Genomic DNA, 27,053 nt, shown 5'->3' with positions numbered 1-27,053 from the left:
ACAGAGAAGTCTGTGGAAGGGCTCCTCTTGAATTCAATGCAATTTAGGTCAGACCCTTGAAAAGAAGAAGTCATAACTTTCACTTTAAAGTAACTAGCTAGACTGAGAGGGTCCAAAGTAGCAAACTTATCAATTCAAGACCTTCTTCTCATGACCCATGTCAGGCTTTCATCTCCTTCACTCTCCATCCACAAAATAGGCTATTCTTATCCGTATCACTTATCACAGTCCAGTATCATTCCCTCACCATGTTCTGTCCTTTCTAAAGGTGACCTATTGTCATGGACCAAACTATATCAGCAAATACACTAACATATACATGACATGGATATCCAGTTCTTGATCCTGGTTCCTCAGCCTGATTAATCTACAAGAGATGCATGTAGAATTGCAAAAATGAGAAGAGCAAGAAAGTAGTGCATCTTAATTTGAAAAATTTATAATTGCAGATCCCCTAGGTACCAAAAAAAAAAAAGGAAATAATTTTTTCCTAACAATGAAGTAAAGCTCTACAGGAGGAAACAGCAAAAGAACTATAGAATTCTGAAAACTGAAAGACTGATGGAAGAAAATAAGCTTTAAAAGATGATATCTGGTAGACATTTATATTTACAGTTATAATTTATGTAAAGAAATTTACATATTAAAGGTTTTGGCACACCATGTGTGCCATGTCTTTATTATGTTCCATGTCTTTATTATGTTCATGGGCATCTATGATAAACATTTTCCTAACTTCACAGTCTAGGGTCTAGCTTTGTTTGTCCTCACTGAAAGAGGGAAAGGCAATGACTATTATAATTGCTTTCAATGGGAGCGATAAATCAATTCTGAAAGCTGTTTAAATTTTAAATTCAGGACTACAAGGGCACAGAATTCCTGATTCTTTTCTCAAGTCCAAGCTCTAGGCACACAGTTTTCTGTCTAAGGAAAAACAAAAAATCCTTTGTGTGGGAGTCAGTTACCTAAATATTAGTGTCTAGTGCCATTTTTGATGCCTTGTGGTATTCTACCTGATTCCCAGATGTCTCTTCCAAAAGACACATACCTTCTGTAGAACTCATGTCACTCCCACCAGGCCACATGGGTATTTCAGATACCCTACGGTGTCTAAAGGGACCTTACAATCTTCTGTTTAGACAACTTAAACCTACCCTTCATATCTGATAATTTGTTTGTACAACTTCATAGACAACTGTCAGGATAGTAAGCATCTGTTTAATTTTGAGTGGTATAATCAGACCTTATCTTGTAGAGTTATAGTAGATACAATTAAGGGTGAAGAATAAAAATATTCAAGTAGCAGTCACTGTGCTAGACTCTAAATTCCCTACTTCTACATTGTCGTAATAATCATAAATAATTTCTATAATTTAGAGCAAATTAATCTTGAGGTATGGAGCAGATCATAGATACAATGTTTCAGAGAATACGTCCGAGATAGTGCACAGAACATTACTTCTTGACAGAAGGAGCATTACTAATCTCTAGGGACAATAACCTTGATCATCTTTTGGTGTTTTCACTCATGATAATCTAAGTATTCTTAATATATTACTAGATCTTTCCAAGCAAACGTCTTGCCTTTTGTGATCCCAATTTTATTTCAAATGTCAACAACGTGCATGAGTCTCTTGATGCCATCACTTGACCCTAAGTGAAAACCTATTACAAAAGAGATTTTACAATATTTCAACACATTGTACACCCTTCAGTTTTAAGTACTGCTAAGCTTGCCAAAAAGAAAGGATAGTGATGACATTGTTCACATCCCAGGGGAAAGAAGTACAGATTGTTTTGAACACCAAACTCCATGGCTCACAAGCAGATGCTGACACCAGCCAACAACAATTCAAAAGCCATTTTTAGTTTGAGGAAGTAAGAGGAATCACTATGATGCAACACAGCAGAATTTCTTAAGTAACACAAAATATTAGAATCTACCTTTCACCTTGAACAAAATTCCAGAATCAAATTTTAAATAAAAGGATATGAATAACTTCATAACATTTTTCCATTCAGAAATTGTATTCAGTATGTACGTTAAACTCCAGCTGTAGAAGGTCACATCAGAACAGTCGGAAACTACCAACAATGAAATTGGTTACAATATCTAATTCACTGTTACATAAAATGCATTTACGGCATAACAGCTAAGGAATGCATGTAATTTAAAGAGGCCCCTATAGCAATCACTGAGACTGAACATATGCAGTATAATAAGTCTCAAATCCGTTGCATTTAATGTAGAGTGCAAGACATTTTTCTGTCCATTGAGAGCCCCTGGCTTAGCAAGAAAGTCAGACTGTCACATTATTATATTAAATTAATTCATGAATGCCAATCAGAAGAAGTATTCCTTTTGGTTTTCATTGGCTGTGTTTTGCATGCTGAGCTCACTTTTCAGTGCAGATTCAGCACTGTCTTCATTTTCAGATCCTTTTGCCTCATTTTTTGAGTATATGCTTTTTTTTTTATAAATGCGTATGGCTATGGCAGTGATGCAAAGTAGGATGAATATCACAACTGCTATCACACCTAGGAGAAGAAAAGAGGAAAAGTCAAGAGAAAGGAATAGACAAATAATAACTCATGGTCCAGACAGTAGGACAAAGAAGGACTGACTCCATCATGTAATGGAGGGCGTTGCAGAGAACCTCGAGAAATAAGAAGCCATAGCTGCCTTCAAACCAGAAACAGCACTGTAGTATATTCATAGAGATTGTTTGGAAATTTTGCACAATACTAATACCAAAAATAAATTCCACAGAATACTATAATTTTTGAAACTTTTGAATGGAAGACCAGTAGGGGCCTTGGGGGACTCTAGATAAGAGGGTGTCTTTTCTTCCCTCACCAGTAGCCCCTAGCTCTCTGCCAGGCTGGAAACTCAAGCCACTGCAGATTTGAGGAGCTGTTCTTCAGGGGCCTTCCTGTCAGACAATGCAATGGCACAAAGAGCACTATTATGACTTTCTCCTTTTGCCCAATTCCTGTGAGTATTGGACAAAGTACTCCCCCTTTATGCAGTCACTCATGTCGCTCAGGACCCTTTTTCACACCACATGCCACCAGGAGGGAAGGGGATACGTGTTCCATCATGAGCTTTCACCTGCTAATCAGATCTCCTATCACTGCTCCAGGTCTGGGGAGGGAATCTGGAGAGCAGAGGCAGAGCAGAAAAGGTTGAGGAAAAAGGTACCAATCTGGAATTCTGAACCAGGTCCTCTATCAGCTCTGCCTGTGTACACTACAAAGTCCAAGCCTCAGGCCCTTTGCAGTAAAAATTGTTGCACGGAATTAGTCCCATTCATATCCAGTACTCCACATAAATTACTTCAGAACAGGTTCAGAACAGGTTATGACTAAACAATGCAGGTAATGAGGAGAATTTGTTAAAGAAAATGTAAACCAGTTCATCACAGGGACTCAGGGGAGTCTCTACAGTTCATAGTGGAAATTCAGTGTTCATCAGTGGAAATTGACCAGTGTTTATAGCCACTTATCATCAGGTCAAATGCGACAGACATTCTGATGTTTTATTCTGCCTCATGGAAGAAAATCCCAACTCTGTGTGACTGCTTTTGGTACATCATAATGGGATAATAGTTCCAACACCCCTGCCATATGCAGGGACACCCTCCACTAGACCAGGTTGCCCAAAGCCCCATCCAACCTGGCCTTGAACACTTCCAGGGAGGGGGCATCCACAGCTTCTCTGGGCAACCTCTTCCAGGGCCTCAGCAACCTCACAGAGAAGAATTTCTTCCTTATATCTAATCTAAATCTACCCTCCTTCAGTTTAAAACCTTTACCCCTTTTCCTATCACTACATGACCTTGTAAACAGTCCCTCTCCAGCTTTCTTCTAGACATCCTTTAGGTACTGGAAGGCTGCAGTGAGGTCACCCCAGAGCCTTCTCTTCTCTTCTTCTCCAGGCTGAACAACCCCAACTCAGCCTGTCTTCACAGAAGAGGTGCTCCAGCCCTCTGATCTGCTTCGTGGCCCTCCTCTGGACTCACTCCAACAGATCCTTGTCCTTCTTATGTTGGGAGCCCCAGAGCTGAACACAGCACTCCAGGTAAGCTCTCATGAGAGTGGAGCAGAGGGGCAGAGTCACCTCCCTTGACTTGCTGGGCACAGCTCTTTTGATGAAGCCCAGGACACGGTTGGCTTTCTGGGCTGCAAGTGTACATTGCCGGCTCATGTTGAGCTTTTCATCAGCCAACACCCCAAGTCCTTCTCCTCAGGGACTCTTAATCCATTCTCTGCCTAGCCTGTAGCTGTGCTTGGGATTGCTCTGACCCATGTGCAGGACCCTGCACTTGGCCTTGTTGAACTTTATGTGGTTTGCATGGGCCCACTTGTCAAGCCTGTCAAGGTTCCTCTGGATGACATCCCTTCCCTCCACCTTGTCGACCATACCACACAGCTTGGTGTCGTTGGCAAACTTGCTGAGGATGCACTTGATCCCACTGTCTATGTGTCCAACAAAGTATTAAACAGTGCTGGTCTCAGTACCAACCCCTGAGAATCCCACTCATCACTGATCTCCGCTTGGACATTGAGACATTGACTGGAACTCTGAGTGCCAATCATACAGCCAATTCTTTATCCACCAAGTGGTCCATCTGTCAAATCCAAATCTCTCCGATTTAGAGACAAGGATGTTGTGCGGGACAGTGTCAAATGCCTTGCACAAGTCCAGGTAGATGATGTTAATTGCTTTTCCCTCATTCACCAATGCTGTAACCCCATCATAGCAAGCCACCAAATTTGTGAGGCACAATTTGCCCTTAGTGAAGCCATGTTGGCTGTCACCAATCACCTCGTTATTTCCCATGTACCTGAGCATAGTCTCCAGGAGGGTCTGCTCCATGATCCTGCCAGGCACAGAGGTGAGACTGACCAGCCTGTAGTTCCCCAGATCTTCCTTTATTGTCTTTTTAAAAACAGGGGTTATGTTTCCCCTTTTCCAGTCAGTGGGGACTTCACAGACTGCCACGACTTCTCAAATATGATGGAGAGTACCTTAGCCACTGCATCCACCAGTTCTCTCAGGACCCACAGATGAATCTTATCATGTCCTATGGACTTGTGCACCTTCAGGTTCCTTAGATGGTCTCGAATCTGATCTTCTCCTACAGTGGGCAGTTTTTCATTCTCCCAGTCTCTGCTTTTGCCTTCTCAGGTCCCTGCCTGCCCTTCTGATGGTAGGAATATAAACTTTTTTTGCGTGATATTTTATTCTCTGGAATAGACTCTGTATTCTGAGTAAATCTTGTTCTTATTTAGATTAAATAGAATGTTCATTCATTTGGTTCACATAGTACATGCCCCCTGTAAGGGCTTGTGTATAAACTTGCCTTGTCTGAGGTATCTGAATTGGTACATTTCTCAGTCATACTCATTTAAGGGTACTTACATTAAACTTTTACAAAGTGTTGTATGGCTTGCTTTATTTTGACTTTTAAACAACCATTGTTAAGCAGTAGAAAAATTGTGATTTCATATTCCCAAATGTGTTTAATAACACTAAAATTGTGAGGTTATTATTATCTTAAAAAGACTGTAACTATCGTAGCTTGAAGTTCAAAAATGACTTTGTTGTTAGTACACTTAAAAATACCCACCCACACTGAATTACCTAGTACATAAAGTGATCTTTATGTACTGATATATAAGTAAAATAATACTTATCTTTTGAAACAGCTAAGTAATTTTTGACAAAGTTAGACATGTAGAAGAACTCAGAAACCATGTTTTTAAATTCTGACCTCACTGAATTCAGTAAAATTGTCAATCTTTGTGTGTATAGAAATATACAGACATAAGTATCACTTTAAAAGCAAGGATGCTTCTATATTTTATTACCACTTACTTCAGTATATTTATCATGACCATGTTAAAGGTCACTGACCGTGCACTGTGCTGTTGGCAGGCACTGACCATAGCAGTTACCATTATTTAAATGGCAGACACATAGGTGACTGCAGGTTCTTATCTAAACTCCGCCTTCCATAGACCTAAATGCTTTTATCCTCAGTGAGAAGCCTTGGCAGCTTTGTTCTGCTAAATCCCACTGTGTCATTTGTCAACTGAGGCTTTTAAAACCCTTGGAAAGGAAACCTATTCAGAATTTAAAAGATGGAGGGGATGACCTTTCCCTCCCCCTGCCCCCTTTCTGTTGAAGTAACTAATGGAAATTGAAACAATGAATTATACTGTGAAAATACTACCTTCATGACTGAAAACAAGTTTCCTTCTCTCACCTCCTCCCAAGAGAAGGTGATACTACCAGAAATTCTCACGGGGCAAGTTTGTCACAAGAAACAATACTATTCCTTGAAAGAAAAAACCTGAACTGACATAGTTGTACACTTGCTCCAATACCAGTGACAGAAATTGAAATTCTCTTGAGGGCCCCCAATCCCAGACTCTCACTATTAAGGCTCACTTGAGTACTCTTCATTCCTGCTAAAGAAACAGAACTGGTAGGCTTCCCCACTACAACAGAGATGGATCTTGACTGAAGGACAGTCAGTCAGAAAGACACAGTAAAGGTCGGTGCAATCCCAAGCACGACTACAGGCTGGGCGAGGAATGGATTGAAAGCAGCCCTGAGGAGAAGGACTTGGGGGTATTGATGAGAAGCTCAACGTGAGCTGGCAGTGTGCGCTTGCAGCCCAGAAAGCCAATCATGTCCTGGGCTGCATCAAAAAAAGTGTGACCAGCAGGTCGAGGGAGGTGATCCTGCCCCTCTACTCCGCTCTTGTGAGACCCCACCTGGAGTACTGCGTCCAGCTCTGGGTTCCCCAGTACAGGAGAGACATGGAGCTGTTGGAGAGAGTCCAGAGGAGGGCCACGAAGCAGATCAGAGGGCTGGAGCACCTCTCCTGTGAGGACAGGCTGAGAGAGTTGGGCTTGTTCAGCCTGGAGAAGAGAAGGCTCTGGGGAGATCTAATTGCGGCTTACCAGTACCTGAAGGGGGCCTACAGGAAAGATGTGAGGGACTGTTTATCAGGGAGTGTAGTGACAGGACAAGGGGTAATGGGTTTAAGCTGAAGGAGGGTCAATTTAGATTAGATGTTAGAAAGAAATTCATTACTGTGAGAGTGGTGAGGTACTGGAACAGGTTGCCCAGAGAGGTTGTGGATGCCCCCTCCCTGGAAGTGTTTAAGACCAGGTTGGATGAGGCTTTGGGCAACCTGGTCTAGTGGAGGGTGTCCCTGTCCATGGCAGGGGGATTGGAACTAGGTGATCTTTGAGGTCCCTTCCAACCCAAACCATTCTATGATTCTATGATTCTATGAACCTGCATATGCTGATTATCAGTCCTGTACTTTAAGCCCAAGATGTCTATCCTAAGCTTTATACCATATTTGTTCTGATAGGCATAAAAAATAAAGGGACTGTCAACATATTCACTTTAGGAGCAATCAAACTGCACATGGTTCTTTCTCTATTCTTCTGTTAAAAATAAAGAGTTTTGAAAAAAATTGTGGATGATCATTTGTAGTTCTACTTGAGTTGAAGAAAGTGGCTAAAAGAAATAGCAAGAAAATGAAGGAGAAATGGTATTTCAAATCAACAGTTGTTGTTGTTGATTATTATTATTATTATTTTAACATGCATTTTATTTTTAGCTGTTAATCATTGCAAGTGGTAGTCTGTCCAAGAGTACATTGCTTTCCAAAATGTGGAACCAGAATGAAACTTGCCTCAGTCTGTCAAAGGATTGATTCAAGAAGTGTTAGACCTCATTTTCTCAAGAAAAATCCGTGTTGCTTAGATCTATTAAAGAAGATTTTGAACTTGACTGTGTAGCAAAGTGTAATTCTTTGTCTTAATCAAGGAGAAAAGATTGTTCTTTCTTAAACATATATTATTTGTCACAACATATCTAAGTACTTTTTTAAGTCATTAGGCAGGTTGGAAACCTGTTGTTAGTATCTTGTGTTTCAGCAGAATGTTCCAATGTATAGAAACTGATGACATAAATTTATGTAATAATAAAATGGGAGTTTTGATTACATTTTAAAACAATGCTTGATTTTTGTCTTTTTACTAGTTTCTTTATGCACACAAAACTAAACTGACTTCACTTCAGCTTTGACTCAACAGTTAGTAGATTAAAAAAGGTTCCCGTGATGTAGTTATAGCCCCTATTACCTCCAATAATTGCAGAGTCACTTCTGATTGCATTAGCTAAGGGCTCTCCCTCATCTATTGTTCCAGAGTGATCTGCAGCAAAAAAAAAAGGAAAGTGACAAATAGAAGGGTTACAGCTTATGTACAGTATAGTACAGTGTCAGTGTGGGTCCGTAAGCATGCAAAGAAGAACAGTGATGTAGATGATATTTTCTGAGATAAAGAGAAAATTGTAAACATTCAGAGGAAAAGATAAAGAAAGATATAGAAAAGGGAGTAAATATATATAAAAGAGAATTATTTTTCAAGCTACTCCTGAGATGTCAACCCACATGGATAAAAAAAAAAAAAAAAAAAGACAGTTATGATTCAGGTCATGAGTACTCTATTTAGATTTTGCTTCAAAGATCAGAACAAGTGATAACCATATGCTACCTGCAAATGAATGGGTTGTTTCACTTGATGTTGAGTCAGCTCCAGTTAAAGTACCACAGTTGGATTCAGTGAAGCGTCCCTTTACAATGACAGGGGCTGAGCTGCTGTGGTGCAGTGCCGCCTTCAAAGGAGCAATGTGGTTGAACTGCACTGAAGAGAGACATCCAATAAACCCCTGAGAGTTTGCCTTCATAGTCTCCTCATCTACATCGCTGTTTTCTGTTAATCAAAAGGAACAGAACACAATTAATCACAGTGCAAATGTACAAAATAAAGTGACAGAAGAATAAATGAATAATTAACCTGTGTTCCTCTGAGTATATTTGAGTTACAGCAACATATGTAGATTCACTGAATCCCTTTCTTGTCTGTCTTTAATGAAAAGACAGTCAGATACATTCAACCTTTTTTTTTTTTTTTTTTTTTTTTTTAACAGATGACGGTTGCTAGTCTGGTGAGGGAAGTACTTTTAACTTACTGTAGCAAGTTCCAAAGCAAAAAGATTCAAATGTAACTAAAATATTTAAATTAAAATGCAACACTTTTTCATTCTGCAAAGAGATAAGAATGAAGCATGCATTCATGAAAAATACATATTTTATTAGGTTTCTTTTAATAAATATGTACCTTAGTGGATCATATTCTTTCCACATATTCATATATCTACTCAATCCCATCAACCATCAAGTCTGTCAAAACAAAAACTCTCTGAAGACCTCAGATCCTGGAAATCCATCAAGATATTTTCTGTGAAATTCTAATAAATGAATGTTGTTCCAATTTACTATACATTTTAAACATGATACCATTATTTTTCCACTAAGGGGAAAAAAAATCCCTTCCCCTTATTCTCTTGAGCTGCCTTTCTCAATGTATGTACCCTCTACACTCTATTTATTCACCAACTAATGCTCACTAATGCACTACTTTGGAAATGGAAAACAGTTTATTTACTGTGACAGTTCTAATTTAAGCAAAAACTCTGGAAGTACTAATTATTCAAAGAGGACTCTTAAGGAAAGTAAATTTTAAAGTTTTGTGCAAATAAAATGGAAATTTCATCTCATTCATTTCCACCTTGAACTCATCCTAGAACACATGAACGAACTTGTGATCTTTACAATGGCTACTATAAGAATTCTAAATACCAATGTACAATGCACTCCTCAATTAAGTTAATAGTGAAAATTGGGCTAATGTGATTTTGGTAGAATGTTGCAAAATAGCACAGCAGTATTTTCCTCTTCTACTCCCTGCTTATTGCAATGATGATGTATTATTAGATAGATGGATGTCAGCCAAGAGTCTGCTCACCTACACTGATGGATTACATAAAATGTTAGATGTTTAACTGCCTCTGTTCTCTCTGTAGCATATGCTGCTTCTGATGACTGCCTTACCACACTGAAAGATCTGCTAGATCTGGATGTTCTACGAAAAAGACTAACCTGAGGTGGCAAGCAAAAAATGTCCAAAACCCCTTGTAATAAAACTATGTATCTCAACCTATAAATAGAATTAAAAACCTTAAGAAAGAAACATTTTATATGATTTTCTAGTTTGTTATACAAACCATGTTGTAAATGTTGTATGTGTATAGAAACGTTGTATGTGTATAGAAAGGAATTAGATATTTAAAATCCTTAGAGTTCATTTCACTCATTAATTAGAAAGTACGGGTGGGATAAAGTAAAACATTTTATTAGATCAAACAATATTGCTGGTAAAAGTTATAAGTTTTAGGGAAGAGAAACCTTTTTCTACTTTAGTGCTTAGGTCAAATTTAACTGACTGAACATCACACACAGAGAGACACACACACACACAAAGTTGTTTATAGGAGATTGTATTTTATAGAAAAAGGTAGTTATGCATCCTTAAGCATCTGTATAGCAATTCCTTTGCTAAGTACACTCAATTTTTTTCAGCAAAGACAAAATTACTACACCTACATTGCCTTCTTCAAAAAAACCCCCAACTCCATAACCCAAAAGCGAAACACAAACTCAGTAACCTTCTTTCCTGAATTCTGCTTCAACTATCTTTTCTCTGGGAAGTAATACTGAAAGTCAGCAGACATAGAGCTCCTAGCAGAACATATTAAGATAAGAACTGTGCAGTTAAAATACTAGCTTTGACTCTTCTGCTTTTATGATGTTGAGGATTTCAATTTTTTTCATGTTCCTGTTCAATCTTTTCTTGTCTCTAAATTAGACAAGTCCGTAATACGTAGGGTGAACTATTGACTGATGGATCGTGCTCAAAGTGTTATTGTAAATGGGGTTCCATCAGGCTGGTGGCCAGCCACCAGTAGGATTCTCCAGGGCTCAATTTTAGGGCCAGTGCTGTTTAATGTTTTTATAAATGATCTGGACATACATTAAGTAACATTGCCAATGATATTAAATGAAGAGGAGCTGTGGACTCCCTCAAGGTAGAAGGATTAGAAGGCAGTCACCAACAGTATGAAACTGTAACAAGAGCAAGTGGTGGATTCTCCACCTGGGATGGAATAATCCTGGTTATACATACAAATTGGGGGACAAGAGCTTGGAGAATAGCCCTGTGGAAAAAGATCTGGGGGTTTAGGTGATGGCAAGTTGAATATGAGTCTACCGTGTGCCCTGGCAGCCAAAAGGGCCAGCTGTGTCCCGGCGTGCATCAAGGACAGCACGGCTAGCCGGTCGAGGGAGGTAATTGTCCCAGTCGACACTACACTGGTGCAGCCCCACCTCGAGTACTGTGTGCAGTTGTGCACGCCTCAATCTAAGGACATCAAACTCTTAGTATGTGTCCAGAGGAGGGCCATCAAGATGGCGAAAGGCCTCGAGGGCAAGACTTATGAGCAGCGGCTGAGGTCACTTGATTTGTTCAGCTTGGAGAAGAGAAGGCTGAGGGGTGACCTCACTGTACATTGTTACTTCCTCAAGGGGAGCAGTGGAGGGGGAGGTGCTGATCTCCTCTCTCTGGTGACCAGGGATAGGACACAAGGAAATGGAATGAAGCTGCATCAGGGGAAGTTCAGATTGGACATTAGGAAAAGGTTCTTCACTGAGAGGGTAGTTGCTCACTTGAACAGGCTCCCGAGGGAAGTGGTCACAGCACCAAGCCTGTCAGAGTTCATGGAGCATCTGGATGATGCTCTTAGTCATATAGTTCAGTTTTAGGTAGTCCTGTGAGGAGCAGGTAGAGGGACTCAATGATCCTTATGGGTCCCTTCCAACTTGAGATATTATATGATTCCATTATTCTATGAATCTGCTCAGTTACAAAAATTAATGCACATTTGATTTTCATAGTTAAATTACCAGCTGGAGGTATTAACATTGTGCTTGGAATGGACTGCTACAAAATCTTACATATGTGCAACAAGCCTGTGTTTGTATGAAAATTTTATTATGGCCAGGCTTTTTGCATTAAAAGTGCTTATTACAGTTAAAAATAATTATATCTATACACCCACTAATTTCAATTGAATCATATATGTTTGGCTGTTTGGTTTTTTCCCTGTGGTAACTATGTGACCACATAAATGCTGCTAAGCTGTTACTATATATATATTATTTTTTAAATTTTTTTTATATGAAGAAATACAACATCTTTTTACTGAAGTTTACTTATGATTCAGATCGAAGTGACCAGGAGAAGATAAATCACTGGAAAATATATCATTTAATAATTATTTTTCTGATTTTTGTGTTCAGATGTATACCCTTTAAAAACATTCTCAAATGGTCTAGGCTCCTTTTCCTTAATTTGTTATTTGTTTCAGCAGTTTACTGCTGAAAAAAATGCCAGTAAAGAAAGAAATTTGATTAACAGGAAGTAATAGATAGTTCTGTCACTGAGACTTTTGCTGCTTTTTCAACAATACAAATCTAGCAATCAGGAGTCACAAGTGGGTGTTATTTGTGGAACTATCATTTGTCACAATGCTGAGATTAAGGAGAAGAAAAACTTTAAAATAAAACACTAGAAGGCAAATGTTTTGCCAACAGAATTATTTCATCAAACTAAAGTATCTCCATTAAATCCTTGAATATTGATTTTTTAAAATACTGGTATTTTCTCCAAGATTGCAAGACTGTGGAAACTTTCTCTTTCACCAAAGAACTATCCTGAAAAGCTTCTGTGTTGGGAGTAAGCCTTGGCAATCTTGCTGACTAAATTAAAAAGCTGATGGGAAAAAAAATCATATAAATTTGCTGGAGTACAATTATGTGTACTTTAAATTGTGGCGCTGCATAAAAATGCATATTTTACACTAGTAGACTTATATTTAAGGCTTTTCTAAACCAACTTTAAAAGATTGAATTTTACTATTTATTACTATCTGAATTCCCAAACTCACATAGTAGAGAAAGCCGCATAAAAAGAAATGGACATTTTAAAAGCAACTATTATTTAGCATGTGCTTCTCTGCAGCACTTTTTTAGGAGTACTCAGACATTGTTTTGAAAGGCTGATTTTCAAATTAACAATTTGAATTATCACTATATTTTTACATATGAGTGGAGCACAGTGAGAGTTTTTCAATTGCACTATTCCTTTATCAATTAAACTATAATAATTAGAGCTTTTAAGCAAGCTGTGCAATTATTAATTATTCTCAAAGATATTGCTATAAAGAGAGAACTAAATTATACAGTCTTATAATTTCAGAGACAAATAAACCAATATAAGAAAAGACAATTTCACTAGAAATACAGTGGTATAGTTTGAATAAACAGAAATTCCATTTCAGATGTGGGTACAAAATATTTTACTGGTTTAACTTAGGTCTTCTTATTAAGAGTCTCATGAAAATTCATTTTTATTTATTGCTGCAATAACCAATTTTTACATTGTTGGAGATGTCTATATTCAATGTGATGCCTTTGTTCAAATGAAGTAGCTTAAAATCACACATTCTCTGAAGCTGGTGAAACTTTGTGTATAAATCAGACCTAGGTAAATCTTGCTGAAAGCCTACCTTCATCTCAGTTGGCAAGGAAGGGTTAACAACTCTCACTGAAGAAAAATGTCATCCACAGGTCACCACCTCACCCTGGGGAAGGTTAGGAAGTTTTATCCTGGGCAAATGTGGCTTTACTCCCCTGAAATGAATTACTTTCTCGGTGGCTTGCGGTTAAAAGAGAGGTTCACACAGCCTTCTTACAGTTTGGGGTGATTTGAGAGAAAGTGTCTTTTCAAGGAAACAAACAAAAAAAACCCATAAGGAGCCCTTTGGCTTGTATCCGGTAAGCTCTGTGGCTGAGTTTGCTGCTTCTTTTTTCCCTCACAATTTAACCTTCACATACTTTGCTAAGTCCCAACACAGCCTAGCTCCCTGACTATTTTGTCACAATGTTGCATAATGTAAATTCAAAAGTCTTTAAACTGGAACTCTTAGATTCTGGGAAGTGCGGAAGAACACTGATATTTTTTTTCCTAGGAATTCAAAACTAGTTCAGCAGCTAACTCTCACATTTTCTTTCAATAAAAGCCTGAGCTATGTAGAACTGCAGAACTGCAGAAGAGCTCAGGTCAACTGAAGATAATTCTTAGAAAATCCATAACTTTCTGGTCTACTTTAAAATTTGTGGGTTTTCCTGAACAACATTGCAAAGTACAAGAAATACATGATTTCATATTTTGTTACTTCTTCTGTTTGGACTGCCTCACTGCTGCAAACACTCATTACATTTTTCCACTGCCTTCACAAAGCCTCCTTCCATCTCTAGACATGACTTCGCAGGAATCAGGACCCAAAGCAGCCAGATTTATAAAAGAAACAGCAGCTCTTCAATAGCATCTCTCCTTTGAAAGGGAGAGAAGTATAATATAAGTTTTCTTCAGGATAGATTCTGTAAACTGAGCCAAACTGGGCTGTGTGCCCCCACAGGTCATTGTAACTCCATGCTTCATGCTACTGTGATGATACAAAACCATCATATAACTGAAGAAATTCCCACCTCTGAACTTTTATAACAACAGTGTGGTTTCTTTGGAAGAGACAACATTGATTCTGATCAAAAGAGACTGCTATTCGCCTAAAAATGTGCGTTTCATTACCTTGCATCGAATACATTTTTAAACAAGCTTTGATGTGGAATTTCACAACAAAGGTAACAAAACCTGTAATTCTGTACTGGTCACTGTAGTATTAACCTTATGTGGGTGTGACTTCAATATACTACTACACTTCAAAACATTATAACTTGCTGATTTAGTTTTATCATCAATTTGTGGGATTTTGAAAGATTGTAAACAATTTTCTTCTAGTAGTTTATATTTCAGCTAATACTGCTTTAAAGTTATGCTTAAACGATTGTTCTCGTTTCCATTCTCTGTGCATATCTACATAACAGTTCTTTTCTGGACTGTAAGTTCTATAAAGAAAAATCTACATTTCAAAAATAATATGCATTCCTGTTTGTGTTAGAGGTTCTTAGTTATTTTTCCAGTAAGAAAGCAGATCAGATACAATAAGACTCTTCCAAACAATCAAAACTAAAAATAATTAGGATTTTTTAAAAGTCTATAAATATAATCTTTAAATTTAATTATTTAATACATTTTAAGCTACTTATAATTTGGTTACTCTATTGTGAAAACAATTATCACTGTATGCATTTTATTATATATTAAAAATTATTCTTCCACCTATTCCAGATAACACTTTCAGAATTGAAAACCACAACCATCTGTTTGATAGATGAGGAATTTGCTGGGTAGCCTTATCCAAATAGTTGCATGGAACAGCTCAGTGTCTAAATGGAGATCAGTAACAAGTGGTGTCCCTCAGGGGTCCACAGTGGGACCAGTACAGTTCCATATTTTTATTAATCATCAGCAAGTTTGCGGATGACACCAAGCTGAGTGGTGCAGTTGATTTACTAGAGGGAAGTGATGCATTCCAGAGGGACTTTGGCAGGCTTGAGGAGTTGGCCCATGTGAACCTTATCAAGTTCCACAAGGCCAAGTGCAAGGTCCTGCACCTGCATCAGCGCAATCCCCAATATCAGTATAGGCTGGGGGACTGAGAACAGCCCTGCAAAGAAGGACTTGTTGTTACTGGTGGATGAAAAACAGGACATAAGCTGGCAGCCCGGAAAGCCAACTGTATCCTAGGCTGCACAAAAAGAAGAATGGCCAGTGGGTTGAGTGAGGTGATTCTGCCCCTCTACTCCACTCTTGTGAGACCTCACCTGGAGTACTGCATCCAGAACTGGGTTTCCCAGCAAAATACAGACATGAACCTGTTTGAGCAGGTCTAGAGGAAGGCCACAAATACGATCAGAGGAATGGAGCGCCTCTCCTATGAAGAAAGGCTGAGAGAGTTGGGGTTGTTCAGCCTGGAGAAGAAGAGACTCGGGAAAACTTATTGCAGCCTTTCAGTATATAACGGCAGCATGTAAGAAAGATGGTCAATGTATTAAATTAATTACACTTGAAATATCACATTCAAATATCTCTCAATTGATCCTCTTGCATATCTACTTTTCTAAACAATGACTGGTCTTAATTATGCTTCTCTTTTGTGAAATTGAACTGAAGGTTTCATGAATTTCTTCTTTCTAGCTGAGATCATGGGTAGAAGAGGGTATATTTGTGTCCTGGTTTCAGCTGAGAGGATTGATTTTTCTTCATAGTAGCTAGTGTGGGGATATGTTTTGGATTTGTGCTGGAGACAGCATTGATAATATAGAGATGTTTTTGTTCTATGGACTTATTCTTGAGCAGTGTTTACAGGGGGCCAAGGCCTTTTCTGCTTCTTGCACTGCCCTGCCAGCGGGATGCCTGGGGGTGGACAAGAAGTTGGGAGGAGACACAGACAGGACAGGTGACCCAAACTGACCAAAGGGATATTCCACACTATATGACGTCATGGTCAGTTTATAAGGAGCTTGGAGGAAGGGGGGGGGGGGGGGGCGGCGGCGTTCGGAGCAATGGCGTTTTTCTTCCCAAGTAACCGTTACGCGTGACAGAGCCCTGCTTTCCTGGAGATGGCTGAACACCTGCCTGTCCATGGGAAGTGGGGAATGAATTCCTTGCTTTGCTTTGCTTGTGCACGTGGCTTTTGCTTTACCTATTAAACTGTTTTTATCTCAACCCACGAGTTTTCTCACTTTAACTCTTCCAATTCTCTTCCCCATACCGATGGGGGGGAGTGAACGAGCGGCTGCGTGGTACTCAGCTGCCGGCTGGGGTAAAACCACGACAATTTGAAACTGATTTTTGTTTGTATGTGTGTGTGTGTATGTGCATATATGTGTGACAGAGTTAAAGTCTAATTTTTACTCAGAATCGAAAACTAAGTTCGTAAACATTTTGGTTTGGGTTTACATTACCAGAATGCAGATAAAGGTTGGACAGAAACTGATGGAGACTTACTGCTTCCCACCCAGTGGCATGATGGACTATTTCAAATAATGCTTTGCTTGTCAGTATGAGATTCTTTGGGAAAACATAACAGTATTTTCTAAAGTCATAGCCAGGACAGTATTTCTGGGCCTTTTACAATGGCTGAAACATTGATTTACCAAAGCTGTTATGCTATTCCCAAAGGTACTATACAAAACCTCGTAGATATATAGATCCTAGAGGCACATCTCAGGTATGTAGTAATAAAATTCCTCTAAACTAAACCTCATACAACTGAATGTGAAGAAAATACTTCTTTGATCTTCTGGTTTAGGGTAGGTATTACATAAACATGTAAATAGCTCCTATAAGCCTGGAGGAGCAAGATAAAGTAATATATTGTCTATACTAAGTTGGATGAAAACTGAATTTCTTCTATGTCACATAACAGTTTTCTGAATTTATTTCTACAAAAAAGCCTTTGTTAACACTTTATCTTACTTAAAGAGATTTTTAAAGAATGGGAGACCATCAGTCCTTTGCAGGCAGTTTACTGGCTAAATGTTCAAGTACCAAAGGGGTAGAGAGGGAGGCAGATCTTGTTTTGGAACATGGTTCATAATTTCTGTTAAAAATTCATTTATTAAAAATAATGGTGATAACTTGTGTGCCATATGAAATTATATACATTTAAGATCAATAAACTTAGATATAATCTTTTCAAATATTCCATATTTTTGTAAACTTACTTATTCTACAATTAGCCCACTTGTGGAAGGGTAAAAGTAATCAGTCTAGCCACAAAGTGTTGTAGCCTTACTACCGTATATCACAAACTATATCAGCTATGTTTTCATATTGTTGCAAGAAAAAGTGCTATTAGAGGAAGAATAGACCTTTACTTGATATGGGAATGTGGCAACACAGACTTTAAATTACTTTAGAGGATAGAGAAATATCCTTTAACTTTTCACCAGCACCACATCTTCCTCTATCGTTGAGTTTTCCCAATGTGACAGATATTAAAATAATAAGATCTTGAGAATCAGGCTATTTTATTTTAAAAAAATTTATGAAATAGCAATTGCAGATAGGCAAATTCGATTTTGATCATTACGACAGAGAAACAGACAGCTTTTGATGAATCATCACTAGACAAAATATTTTGTCATAGCTTAACTTGTTTTTAAAAAGTAATTCCAGCAACGTTTTTGCTTACATTACCTTTTCCCTAACTGTTTACATAAAAATCTAATCAGAGGAAGTTTTTCAAGTACGGTACATGATTAATAGTATTCTATCGTCTTTGTGTATGATTTCACAGTGATTTATTTTTTCCTAAAAAAAAAAAAAAAAAAAGTGGTGTTTCATAATGCTTGATTGTAAAATGAGAGAGAGAAGTGTGAAATTGTTTTTAATGGAACACGCTTGATAATTTTTCAGGAAGTACCTACCCATGACTATATTTGTTTCAACAACACTGAAGTTTCTACCTTGATTGTGACTCAGTGTCTAATTAAATCTAAAACAACAAATGTCTTTCAATGAGATTAAGGCTATTATTTTTTATGTGTCATGATGAAATTCTTATCTATATTCTAGAAAACTCTGTGGCATTCCACTTACCTAAAATCCTGCCAAGTGTGAGAGACTTGATTGCATTGAATTCTGTTCCTGAAGAGAGAATAAACTTCATTCTTTCATTCTGATTAACCTGCAGAGTGGTGTGGTGAAGAACAAAGCAGAATAAAAGGAGAGATATTAGTCAAAGTTTGCAAAGAAAAGCAGATAAGATCAAGGTTAAATATAAAAGGAGCTGAGGGAAGCATTTGTTAGTTATACCATAAAAACTAATCAGGAAATAGATGATCAGCTTCCTGAGATCACTGATTATAGCTTGATACTTCTTAAGCATCCCACTTAATAAGCCTTTATTTATCTTATTGATTTGGCTGATTCCTTCTTTTTCATCTATAAGATGAATAAAAATGGTAAACCTTCAAAAACATGAAAAAGGCTCTTTTCATTAAAAAAAGGCACTCCACATTTAGTTCATAAAGATCAAATATTATACTGTAAATGCTCTGCCCCCCCAGCGTACCTCTAGAACTACTTCCCTTCAAGCCTTGTACCAATGCATAATTAAGCCAGCTCAGATCTAACCTTAAAATACTTGTTACATCCATTTTTAAAAAAATTTAATTAAAAAAATTAAGACTTATTTACATGCTAGTATCTCCTATTAGCAAATCAAGTATTTCTATTTTATCATCATATTTATAAAAAACATAACAAAACTCTTTTCCTTAATAGTCACATTCCTTTGATGTAAAAGGGACCGAAGAAAATTAGACAAATATGCTTAAATTATTGTCTAGATGGTAATAAATTTGTACTGTTTTTTTGATATATAATTTGAAACAAAAAACAAATGAAAGACCCAAAACAAGTAACAGCATTAACAACCATTTCACATATTGTGAAAATTTAGCTGTCAAACAATTAATTGTATTTTCATATAAAATGATGAAGGGGTATTGACCTTTTGAAATAGACGAGATGAACGCCAAAGAGATTGTCCAACGTAGACTTTCACTGTGCATCATGAGTCTGCTAACCTTTGCTTTATTTACTTGAGATATTAAAACACAGTTTATTTGGAGGTAATTGTTGCAACAATTTACTTATTTTGCTCTGGATCTTCTACCTTTTTATGATAATCCACATTTTTTTTTTTTTTTTTTAATTTGTCTAGCTGAATTACCTCTACAAAGAGCATTTCCTCCTCTCTGTTAATCTTCACGTGTTGCAGTTGCCCATCAGCCATGCTCTTGATATGGATGCTGAAGACATCAGGATCTTGATGGCTATCTAGCTTGTACCTGATCTGTAAGCTTCCTGCAGGGATAAATAGAGCAAAAGGTATAGTATACTACATACACAACAGGCAGTGTAGATAATATACAATGGCTCCTGTTTCACAGGTGTATTTGAAGAGCAAAACAAATGTTTGATTTATTTAAGGAATTAACTACAAGAAGCTGACATCAATGAGAAATGAAAGAAGGCAACATGAAAAGTAATAGCAATGTTGGAAGTAGGATGTACTGGTAAAGATAGCCATAAATTGTCATAAATCTGAAAAATGAGTTAAAATTTGTGCAGAAATTTTAGTAACTACTTTTGTAATTCAGCTGAGAAAGACTTGGTCTGGTAGCTCATATCATTGTGACTTATAAAATAAAACTCAGTACTTAGAAGTACTGCTCTTGAATAATGTTTACACTGTCCAGACATGTAAACCTCTGACCAGATGACAGTTGAGTAGGATGCAGTTAATAATTTCTAGCTCACTTTCTGTTTCTAGTCGTTAACTCTCAGCATCCTGTCTGTACACACATCATCACACAGAGACTCTTTCACAGCAGAACACAGAGGCAGTATGGATTCCTTGTCAGAGATTCCCTCCCAGCTGTAGATGGACTACAACTTTCTACTCATCATTTGGAAAGCAACGCCCAGGCCAAACCGAGGCCAGTCATGAGTAAAACGTGTTCCACCTCACATGATGGGGAGGATACTATGGTTATTCTACATCCAAATCTGTATCTGGGAAAGCACAGAAACTTCTCTGAGCATGGAACCATTGTGACTGCAAAGAGTCTTTGATAAACCTAGATTCAATTAAGTCTGTTGGGTTTCTTAATAATAATAATAATAATAATAATAATATCATCATCATCATCATCATCATCATCATCATCTAGATGTAGAAGACAGAAAAAGAAAGATCTAACCAACATTTAATGTTCAGCTTAAATGGAAACACCAGTTATGTTATGTGTATTTTCACAGGTATATATGTGTATTTTCATAAGTATGTAAGTAGCTTATGAAATTAGTTGAATGATTGATTGATTTGGAATACTCTGATTGATTTGGAAAATGGATAATACACTTTCAAAAAGTAGTTTATTTCATTATTTATCATGAAGATGTCAATTAATATGCCACATGAGTAGCAGACAATTCAGATAACATTTTGAGTTTCATATCAAAATTTAAAAAAAAAAAAAAAAGGAATATTTTGCTACATTTCTAAAGGATTTCCAGAAATAAGTATTTTTTGCCAACAGGATAAAAAAGAAAGTAGTAGAAGTTGAAATTGCACTAGGAGGAGTGTTTTTCATGTGGAGAACATTGCTTCGTGCAGCTGAAAAATAAATGTACCATTTAAAGCAACAACAGGACAATGCTTAGTTTGTGATTCAGGTCTGGGAATCAGAGTGAATCTGAGCTGGCAGCTATGACATTCATTAGTGTTTCCAGACGGTGTATGTGAACACTCACCGTTTCTGGTGAGAATGACTGAGAGGTATTCCTTGTAGAAGGAGCTGACGTAAAGCAGTAAACTTGGTGTCCGTGTTGTTCGGAAGGCAAATGTAATTGCTTCCTTGTTCAGTGTCATGTCAGCATAGAAAGAAGAAGCATGAGAAGTGGAATTTTTAGCTAAGGTGTAGTATTCTTGAAAATTGTATGTCACAGAGGTGCCAGTCCCAAAATAGGCAGAGATCTCTGGGGGGAAAAAAAAAAAAAAAAGAAGAAAAAGAATCATTTTTTAAATATCATGCAAAACAAGACTAAAGTTCTTTTCTTTTTTTTTAAATTTCTGCCACAGAACAAAATAAAATATATTCTTAACTATTGTGATAAAGCTGAAAAATAAATATGAATGGAACTAGTATTTAGAACTGTAGAGAAAAATAAGGCCCAACCTGGGCTAGAGCAAAAGCCCAGTTAGACATAGGTCTTAAATATCTGTTGCACGAAGCAGTGGTTCTTTTTTGTCTAGTTTTAAACGTTTTCTGCTTTTTTTCTTGTTTATCCATGTCCTCAAGCCCAGTATGTCCCATCTTGCATGTATATTGCCACTACAGAGAAATGGGTGCGCAGTTTGAATCCTAACATACCAATTAAACTTGGCCATGTCTGAAACACATTATGTGAGAAAAGAGATTCATCAGGTGCGAAAAAGAAAAGAATACAAACTGGGTTATGGTCTTATAGATGAATCACTCGTAGAGGGTTTCTGTATCTCCATGATATCTCACAGCCATTTTCTGCCAAAAGTAATTGTCTATAGACTATCTTGTTTTCACACACAACCACCACACTTCAGAAAAATTTCTGGAAGTTTCTGTAATCTGGCTCAATATCTCAATATCTTTGACAGAAGGTGACTGAAAGTTATGATTATAGGTCATCCCACACTTTCAGCAACAGTAGCCACTCTGCCCCTGCAGAATAATAAACATGGAATATGACCATTAGTCTCTTCTGCTGTTTGCGGGGGAGGAGGAAAGTATCATTCCTCACTCAAGTGGCATGAGCTGTACAGCGACAGATATGGAAGGACTTCATGCAAGTCCTTTATTCTTGTGGTGGCAGTGGTGGCTGGACTGATGTTGTGCTCACAACATTTAGAGGAACATGGATTTGTGGCATTCAAGCCACTGATTACTTTGCAGAATGCATGTAGTACGTGGAAGAAGCAAGTCATTTTTAGGAGATAAGAATTATATGCGAATATCAAAAATTCTAGATAAACTTCTGTTCTTAAAATTCAAACTTGACAACTTGTGGTCATCTACCAGTACAACACCATCACCAAAGAACTCTGAAATGGCTAAAAACATGGGCTCAGTCCTGTTTCCGATGATCTCACTTTCTTCTTACAGTAAAAAGAAGTTTAAGGTTCTTCGGCTTCTTGGTTTGTTTTTCAAATTTAGTCTTAGTTTTGATTAAGACTTGAAAGACAGAAATCCAAAAGTTTCTTCATAAAGATATAAAAGAATCGAAGGGTTTGCATAACATTAAAGAAAAGATGCTGATCCTCTCAGGTGATGTGGTTCCTGCTTTAAATAGTATATGTTGAACATATCTCTGGAAGACAGCGTTTAACAAAACTTACACTTATTGAAAACGCTCAGCTGAATATTTCTCTATTGTTAAGTAAAACATAAATATTTTGCAAGCATTTAAACATATTGTGAAAAGGCTTCAAAGATCTTGTTCTGGACTGTATGGTCCTGTTTTCAATAACTGATAAAGCTAAAAGACATGCTTGCCTTTCTTACAGAATGGCCCAGCATAGGCAGAGAAAGTGCAGTCACAGGAGAATCCACTGTATTTCTCTCTACATTTTCCACCATTGTGACACAGGTTACCATAGCTGCTACAATGTCCAGGACAGCCTGGTTCAACTCCTGGTGTTATCTTTGCTCTCTTTTCCAGGTCAAGGGCCATTCCATTCAACTTTAATGAACGAATGCATCCCAAAAATCCTTTCTGCCTGGATGCTGTCCCACCTGAAATAAATTCATATGAGCTTTTAAAAATTTAAAAGAATTGATGTGTAAAAACCTCTTTATATTTTACAGCTCCTGAACAGTCTATTATGAATTTCCAAGGTACAAGCCTATGCATGTGAAAATATTTATAAATAGCTTTAAAAGCATATCTGATTTCTCTTTTGTCAAGTAATTACAACAAACCCTTGAAGCTTTTAATGGGAAGCAAGGAATTTGCATAGTAAGATACCAAGCAATGATGCATACTTCTATTAATTCACAAAGGAGCAACATCCAGAAATTAGGTGTTGGTTGGTTTTTTGGTGGGGGTTTTTTGGTGGGTTTTTTTTGTTTGTTTTGGGTTTTTTTTGAAGAGGGAGAGGAGAGAGGAGAGGAGAGGAGAGGAGAGGAGAGGAGAGGAGAGGAGAGGAGAGGAGAGGAGAGGAGAGGAGAGGAGAGGAGAGGAGAGGAGAGGAGAGGAGAGGAGAGGAGAGGAGAGGAGAGGAGAGGAGAGGAGAGGAGAGGAGAGGAGAGAGGATTAAAAAATAAGAAAAAAACTTAAAGAAAAAGAAGGGAAAAAAGAAAAAAAATGATGGGAGAGTGATGATTTGCACAGTTTTATTCTTTCAGGATCCTACTGACTGATCAACTAATCTCTGCGTCTCTTCATCTGTCAGTCTTATAGTATGGATCATGATACCCCATGGTTGGTGTCTGGCCTGACATACTTTGTCCCATATTGGCAGCTGTGTCCATTCTTGAGTAATAGGAAAGTTTATCCCCCTCTCTACAGAGGAATACTGGTCAGTTTATTCCTGACTACCAAGCATATGTCATAAAGATACAGGGCAATCCTAAGGCTAACAATTGTTGCTTCATTTGTTTTCATTGTTGTTTATTTTTAGCACACTTCCTGACAGCTAGCATTTTATTCATCCAGATTGCTTAGCAAGATGTGCAATCTACATACCATCTCTCTTATCCTTTGTTGCACAACTTACTCTGATATTTCCTGTCATTAGTTCTGTTTTAAAAAATAAAAGCAGAAATTACTCTACAATATGTAAGATTACCAACTATAATTCTTATGCATTTCCAATTAACTTTTGGTTAAATGTTTCTATGTGATCACCCATTTTCATCCTTTTCCATTTCAAAGTTTGTAAAATTCTTGGTGTTTCATAAAAAATCTTGACATAGCTGTCGTTATTTGCAGATATAATGGCACAAAACCACCTGATAATGTGAAGATTTTATGTTATCTCTGCTAAAATGAGCATTTTGATGGCAGCTTTAGGCTTTAGTTCTTCTGGCTTCTTTGGAAAACCAGAGTATATATGTCTAAGAAGTAAAGAAAGAGTGTTTTAACCTGAAGAAATCACACTCTTAGTGTGTTAATAACTGACTGATGGGTGACTATGGCAGGTACTAGGTATACAACATGACATTTAAGTAAAGAGTGCCTCTGTTAATGTCATTCTTAGGACAGTTTGTTTCATTTTTCTTTAGATCTTTTCACTGGCTTGAGCAAGCAAGCCTGAGTCTGTACCAGTGGACATCAGTCGAAGTAGTCACAATAAGTCTCATTACTCCCTCCGCTGAAGAAAATTATATTTAATTGAAGAGATGAATATATCTTATAAATAGTTGGGAGTTATAAAAAGCTGCATTATCGAAAAGACTGGTTTAAGTCAAACACAAAATATACTGATTCACATGACCATACTGCAGTTGCAGAAACAGATTACCCCAGAAAACGTGCTGCAGTCATAGCAAACACTCACAAATTACATTCAGGAAATGCATGACACAAATAATTCATATGAATCACTATCTTTTGCCATGTCAGACTTCAAAAACACTATTTTGACTGAATAAAATTAAGCAAATGCTGGTTTTATCAGTTCTGCTCCGAATTATTTCAAAATAATTGTACAAACTCATAAGGTATTTCAAGGTACACAGTACTATAGTGGATGTTATTTCATTTTACTCCCAGGATCTTCAAGAATTTTTAGAAAGGAAAAAAACCACACAACACCAGAAGCAAAACAACAGAATCACTCCTCTAATACAATTATTCACCTGGACATTATCTGAAGAAAACAAGCTAGACAGCTTGCTTGCAGATAAGTCAAAACAGTTTTTAAATTGTCAGCTGCATACTGGAGATAGATGTATATAAACTCACTAGAATTTTTCAAATTATTTGACAAAAAATCTCACTCTATTCAATCGACAATTACTTCATAAAAAATTGCCATGAAGTGCAATTGTCAATACAGGTTAGTACAGTATTTGATCATTTGGGAGAAGGGTTAGAAGAACTAGATATCCATTAATTGTCAAAATCATTGGTTGAAATCCTGTCCGGTAGTAATGATAGGCTAAGGCACTAAATCTGTAATCTCAAAATAGAGCTACATCTCCATGGATTTTTCACAAAGGTTCTCATCTCATCATATAAATTGTTTTCAAAAGACCCAGTTGCCATCTTCTTTTCTTCCCTTTTCTTTTCATATTTTCATGCTGGTAACTAGGAAAGATTCTGTTAAATGAATGCCTACCTACAAAAAGCTGGCTGTTAAGCTGCAAGCGAATATGCCCATCAGGTGGAGCACCGGTAGACCTTTGAGGAAGCTGATCTACTTGTAAGGATGCCTCTTTGATGTTTCGTTCAGCCTTCACATAATGCCACTGGTTGTCATTTAAGGAAGTGGGTGATTGTACTGTAACTTCACTAGGTCCATTTCCAACATCGAATGAAAAAAACACTTCAGATGGAGCTAAAAAGAGGACAGTAATAAGGGACATTTATATTATTTCATAGCTAATTATGTCACAAAATCATTAAGTGGCAGAACAACTTACTTTAAGGTCTAGCCTGCTATTTCATGGGATAAGACTGATTGTTTTAGGGGAAAAGTTTACTTCAGGTTACCTGTCCTCAAACTTCATTCTTCACACTCACTGACAGTTAGAAAAATGATTTGTCAACAAGATGGAAATCAAACTGTTTGTGGACCTCTAGAAAGCATAGTAGTTAAGAAACAGTGAAATGTGCTAGCTTCGTTATTTTTCAGTTTGGATAAAAAGCATCTCTTGCTACCATGATAATTGATTACCATTGTTATCTATATTTAAATTATCATTACTATAATCCAATCAACTTCTTCCACCGTCTATTTACTTTTTTTATTTATTCACACAATCTCTATAACTATCAGAGGGCAAATTTTGATGTAGTATATAAGACTATGTGTACAGTGAATTAAATTGAGTCATTTCCTAAGCAGCTTTCACATTATATGGTTTTATAGTTTGCTTAGAAAAATCATGACTGAGTCTTTGCAGGCCAAAGTAATAAGACGAGAAGTGTGCCAGAAATTGAAGATCTGAAAAGTATTAATATTCCCTCTGAAACTGTTTCTTTAACATATTCAAGTATAATTGTCTATGAAAATAAGTAATCCCTTAACAAGGGATTACCAGCATTTTGACTTATTAAGGATTTGATAAAGGACTAGAGGTCTGACAAGATTCCATGAATCCAAGAGAAAGGTTCCCATTTATGTCATTGGACTTGGAGAGAAAAGCAGAACAATTAGAAGTAGTCAAGGGAAATAAACGAACTTCAAACAAAATTTTCAAAGATTAATTTACTGAATTAAAAAAAAGTCAATGACATATTTTTATTTTCTTTTCACTTTTTAAAGATACAATAGTCTTTTTATAGCATTTAGATCCACTTTAGCCAACCTTTAGACTGAG

General features: G+C 37.2%; 1 protein-coding gene across 1 annotated transcript in view; it reads right to left on the bottom strand.

The window, feature by feature from the left end:
• Positions 1-2,199: 2,199 nt before the first annotated feature.
• CNTNAP4 (contactin associated protein family member 4) overlaps positions 2,200-27,053 on the bottom strand; it is a 256,306-nt gene continuing 231,452 nt past the window's right edge. Inside the window, exons 17-24 of the mRNA XM_075740548.1 lie at positions 25,850-26,068; positions 23,061-23,300; positions 21,283-21,507; positions 19,697-19,830; positions 18,559-18,646; positions 8,587-8,805; positions 8,173-8,244; positions 2,200-2,538 (exon numbers count right to left, since the gene is read on the bottom strand). Of these exons, the coding sequence (XP_075596663.1) occupies positions 2,345-2,538; positions 8,173-8,244; positions 8,587-8,805; positions 18,559-18,646; positions 19,697-19,830; positions 21,283-21,507; positions 23,061-23,300; positions 25,850-26,068 (1,391 nt within the window). The 3' untranslated portion in view covers positions 2,200-2,344. The remainder of the gene's footprint in view (positions 2,539-8,172; positions 8,245-8,586; positions 8,806-18,558; positions 18,647-19,696; positions 19,831-21,282; positions 21,508-23,060; positions 23,301-25,849; positions 26,069-27,053) is intronic.

The sequence above is a fragment of the Balearica regulorum genome, chromosome Z (genome assembly GCF_011004875.1).
Source record: "Balearica regulorum gibbericeps isolate bBalReg1 chromosome Z, bBalReg1.pri, whole genome shotgun sequence".
NCBI lineage: Eukaryota > Metazoa > Chordata > Aves > Gruiformes > Gruidae > Balearica > Balearica regulorum.
This window is presented reverse-complemented; position numbering and strand designations above follow the sequence as displayed.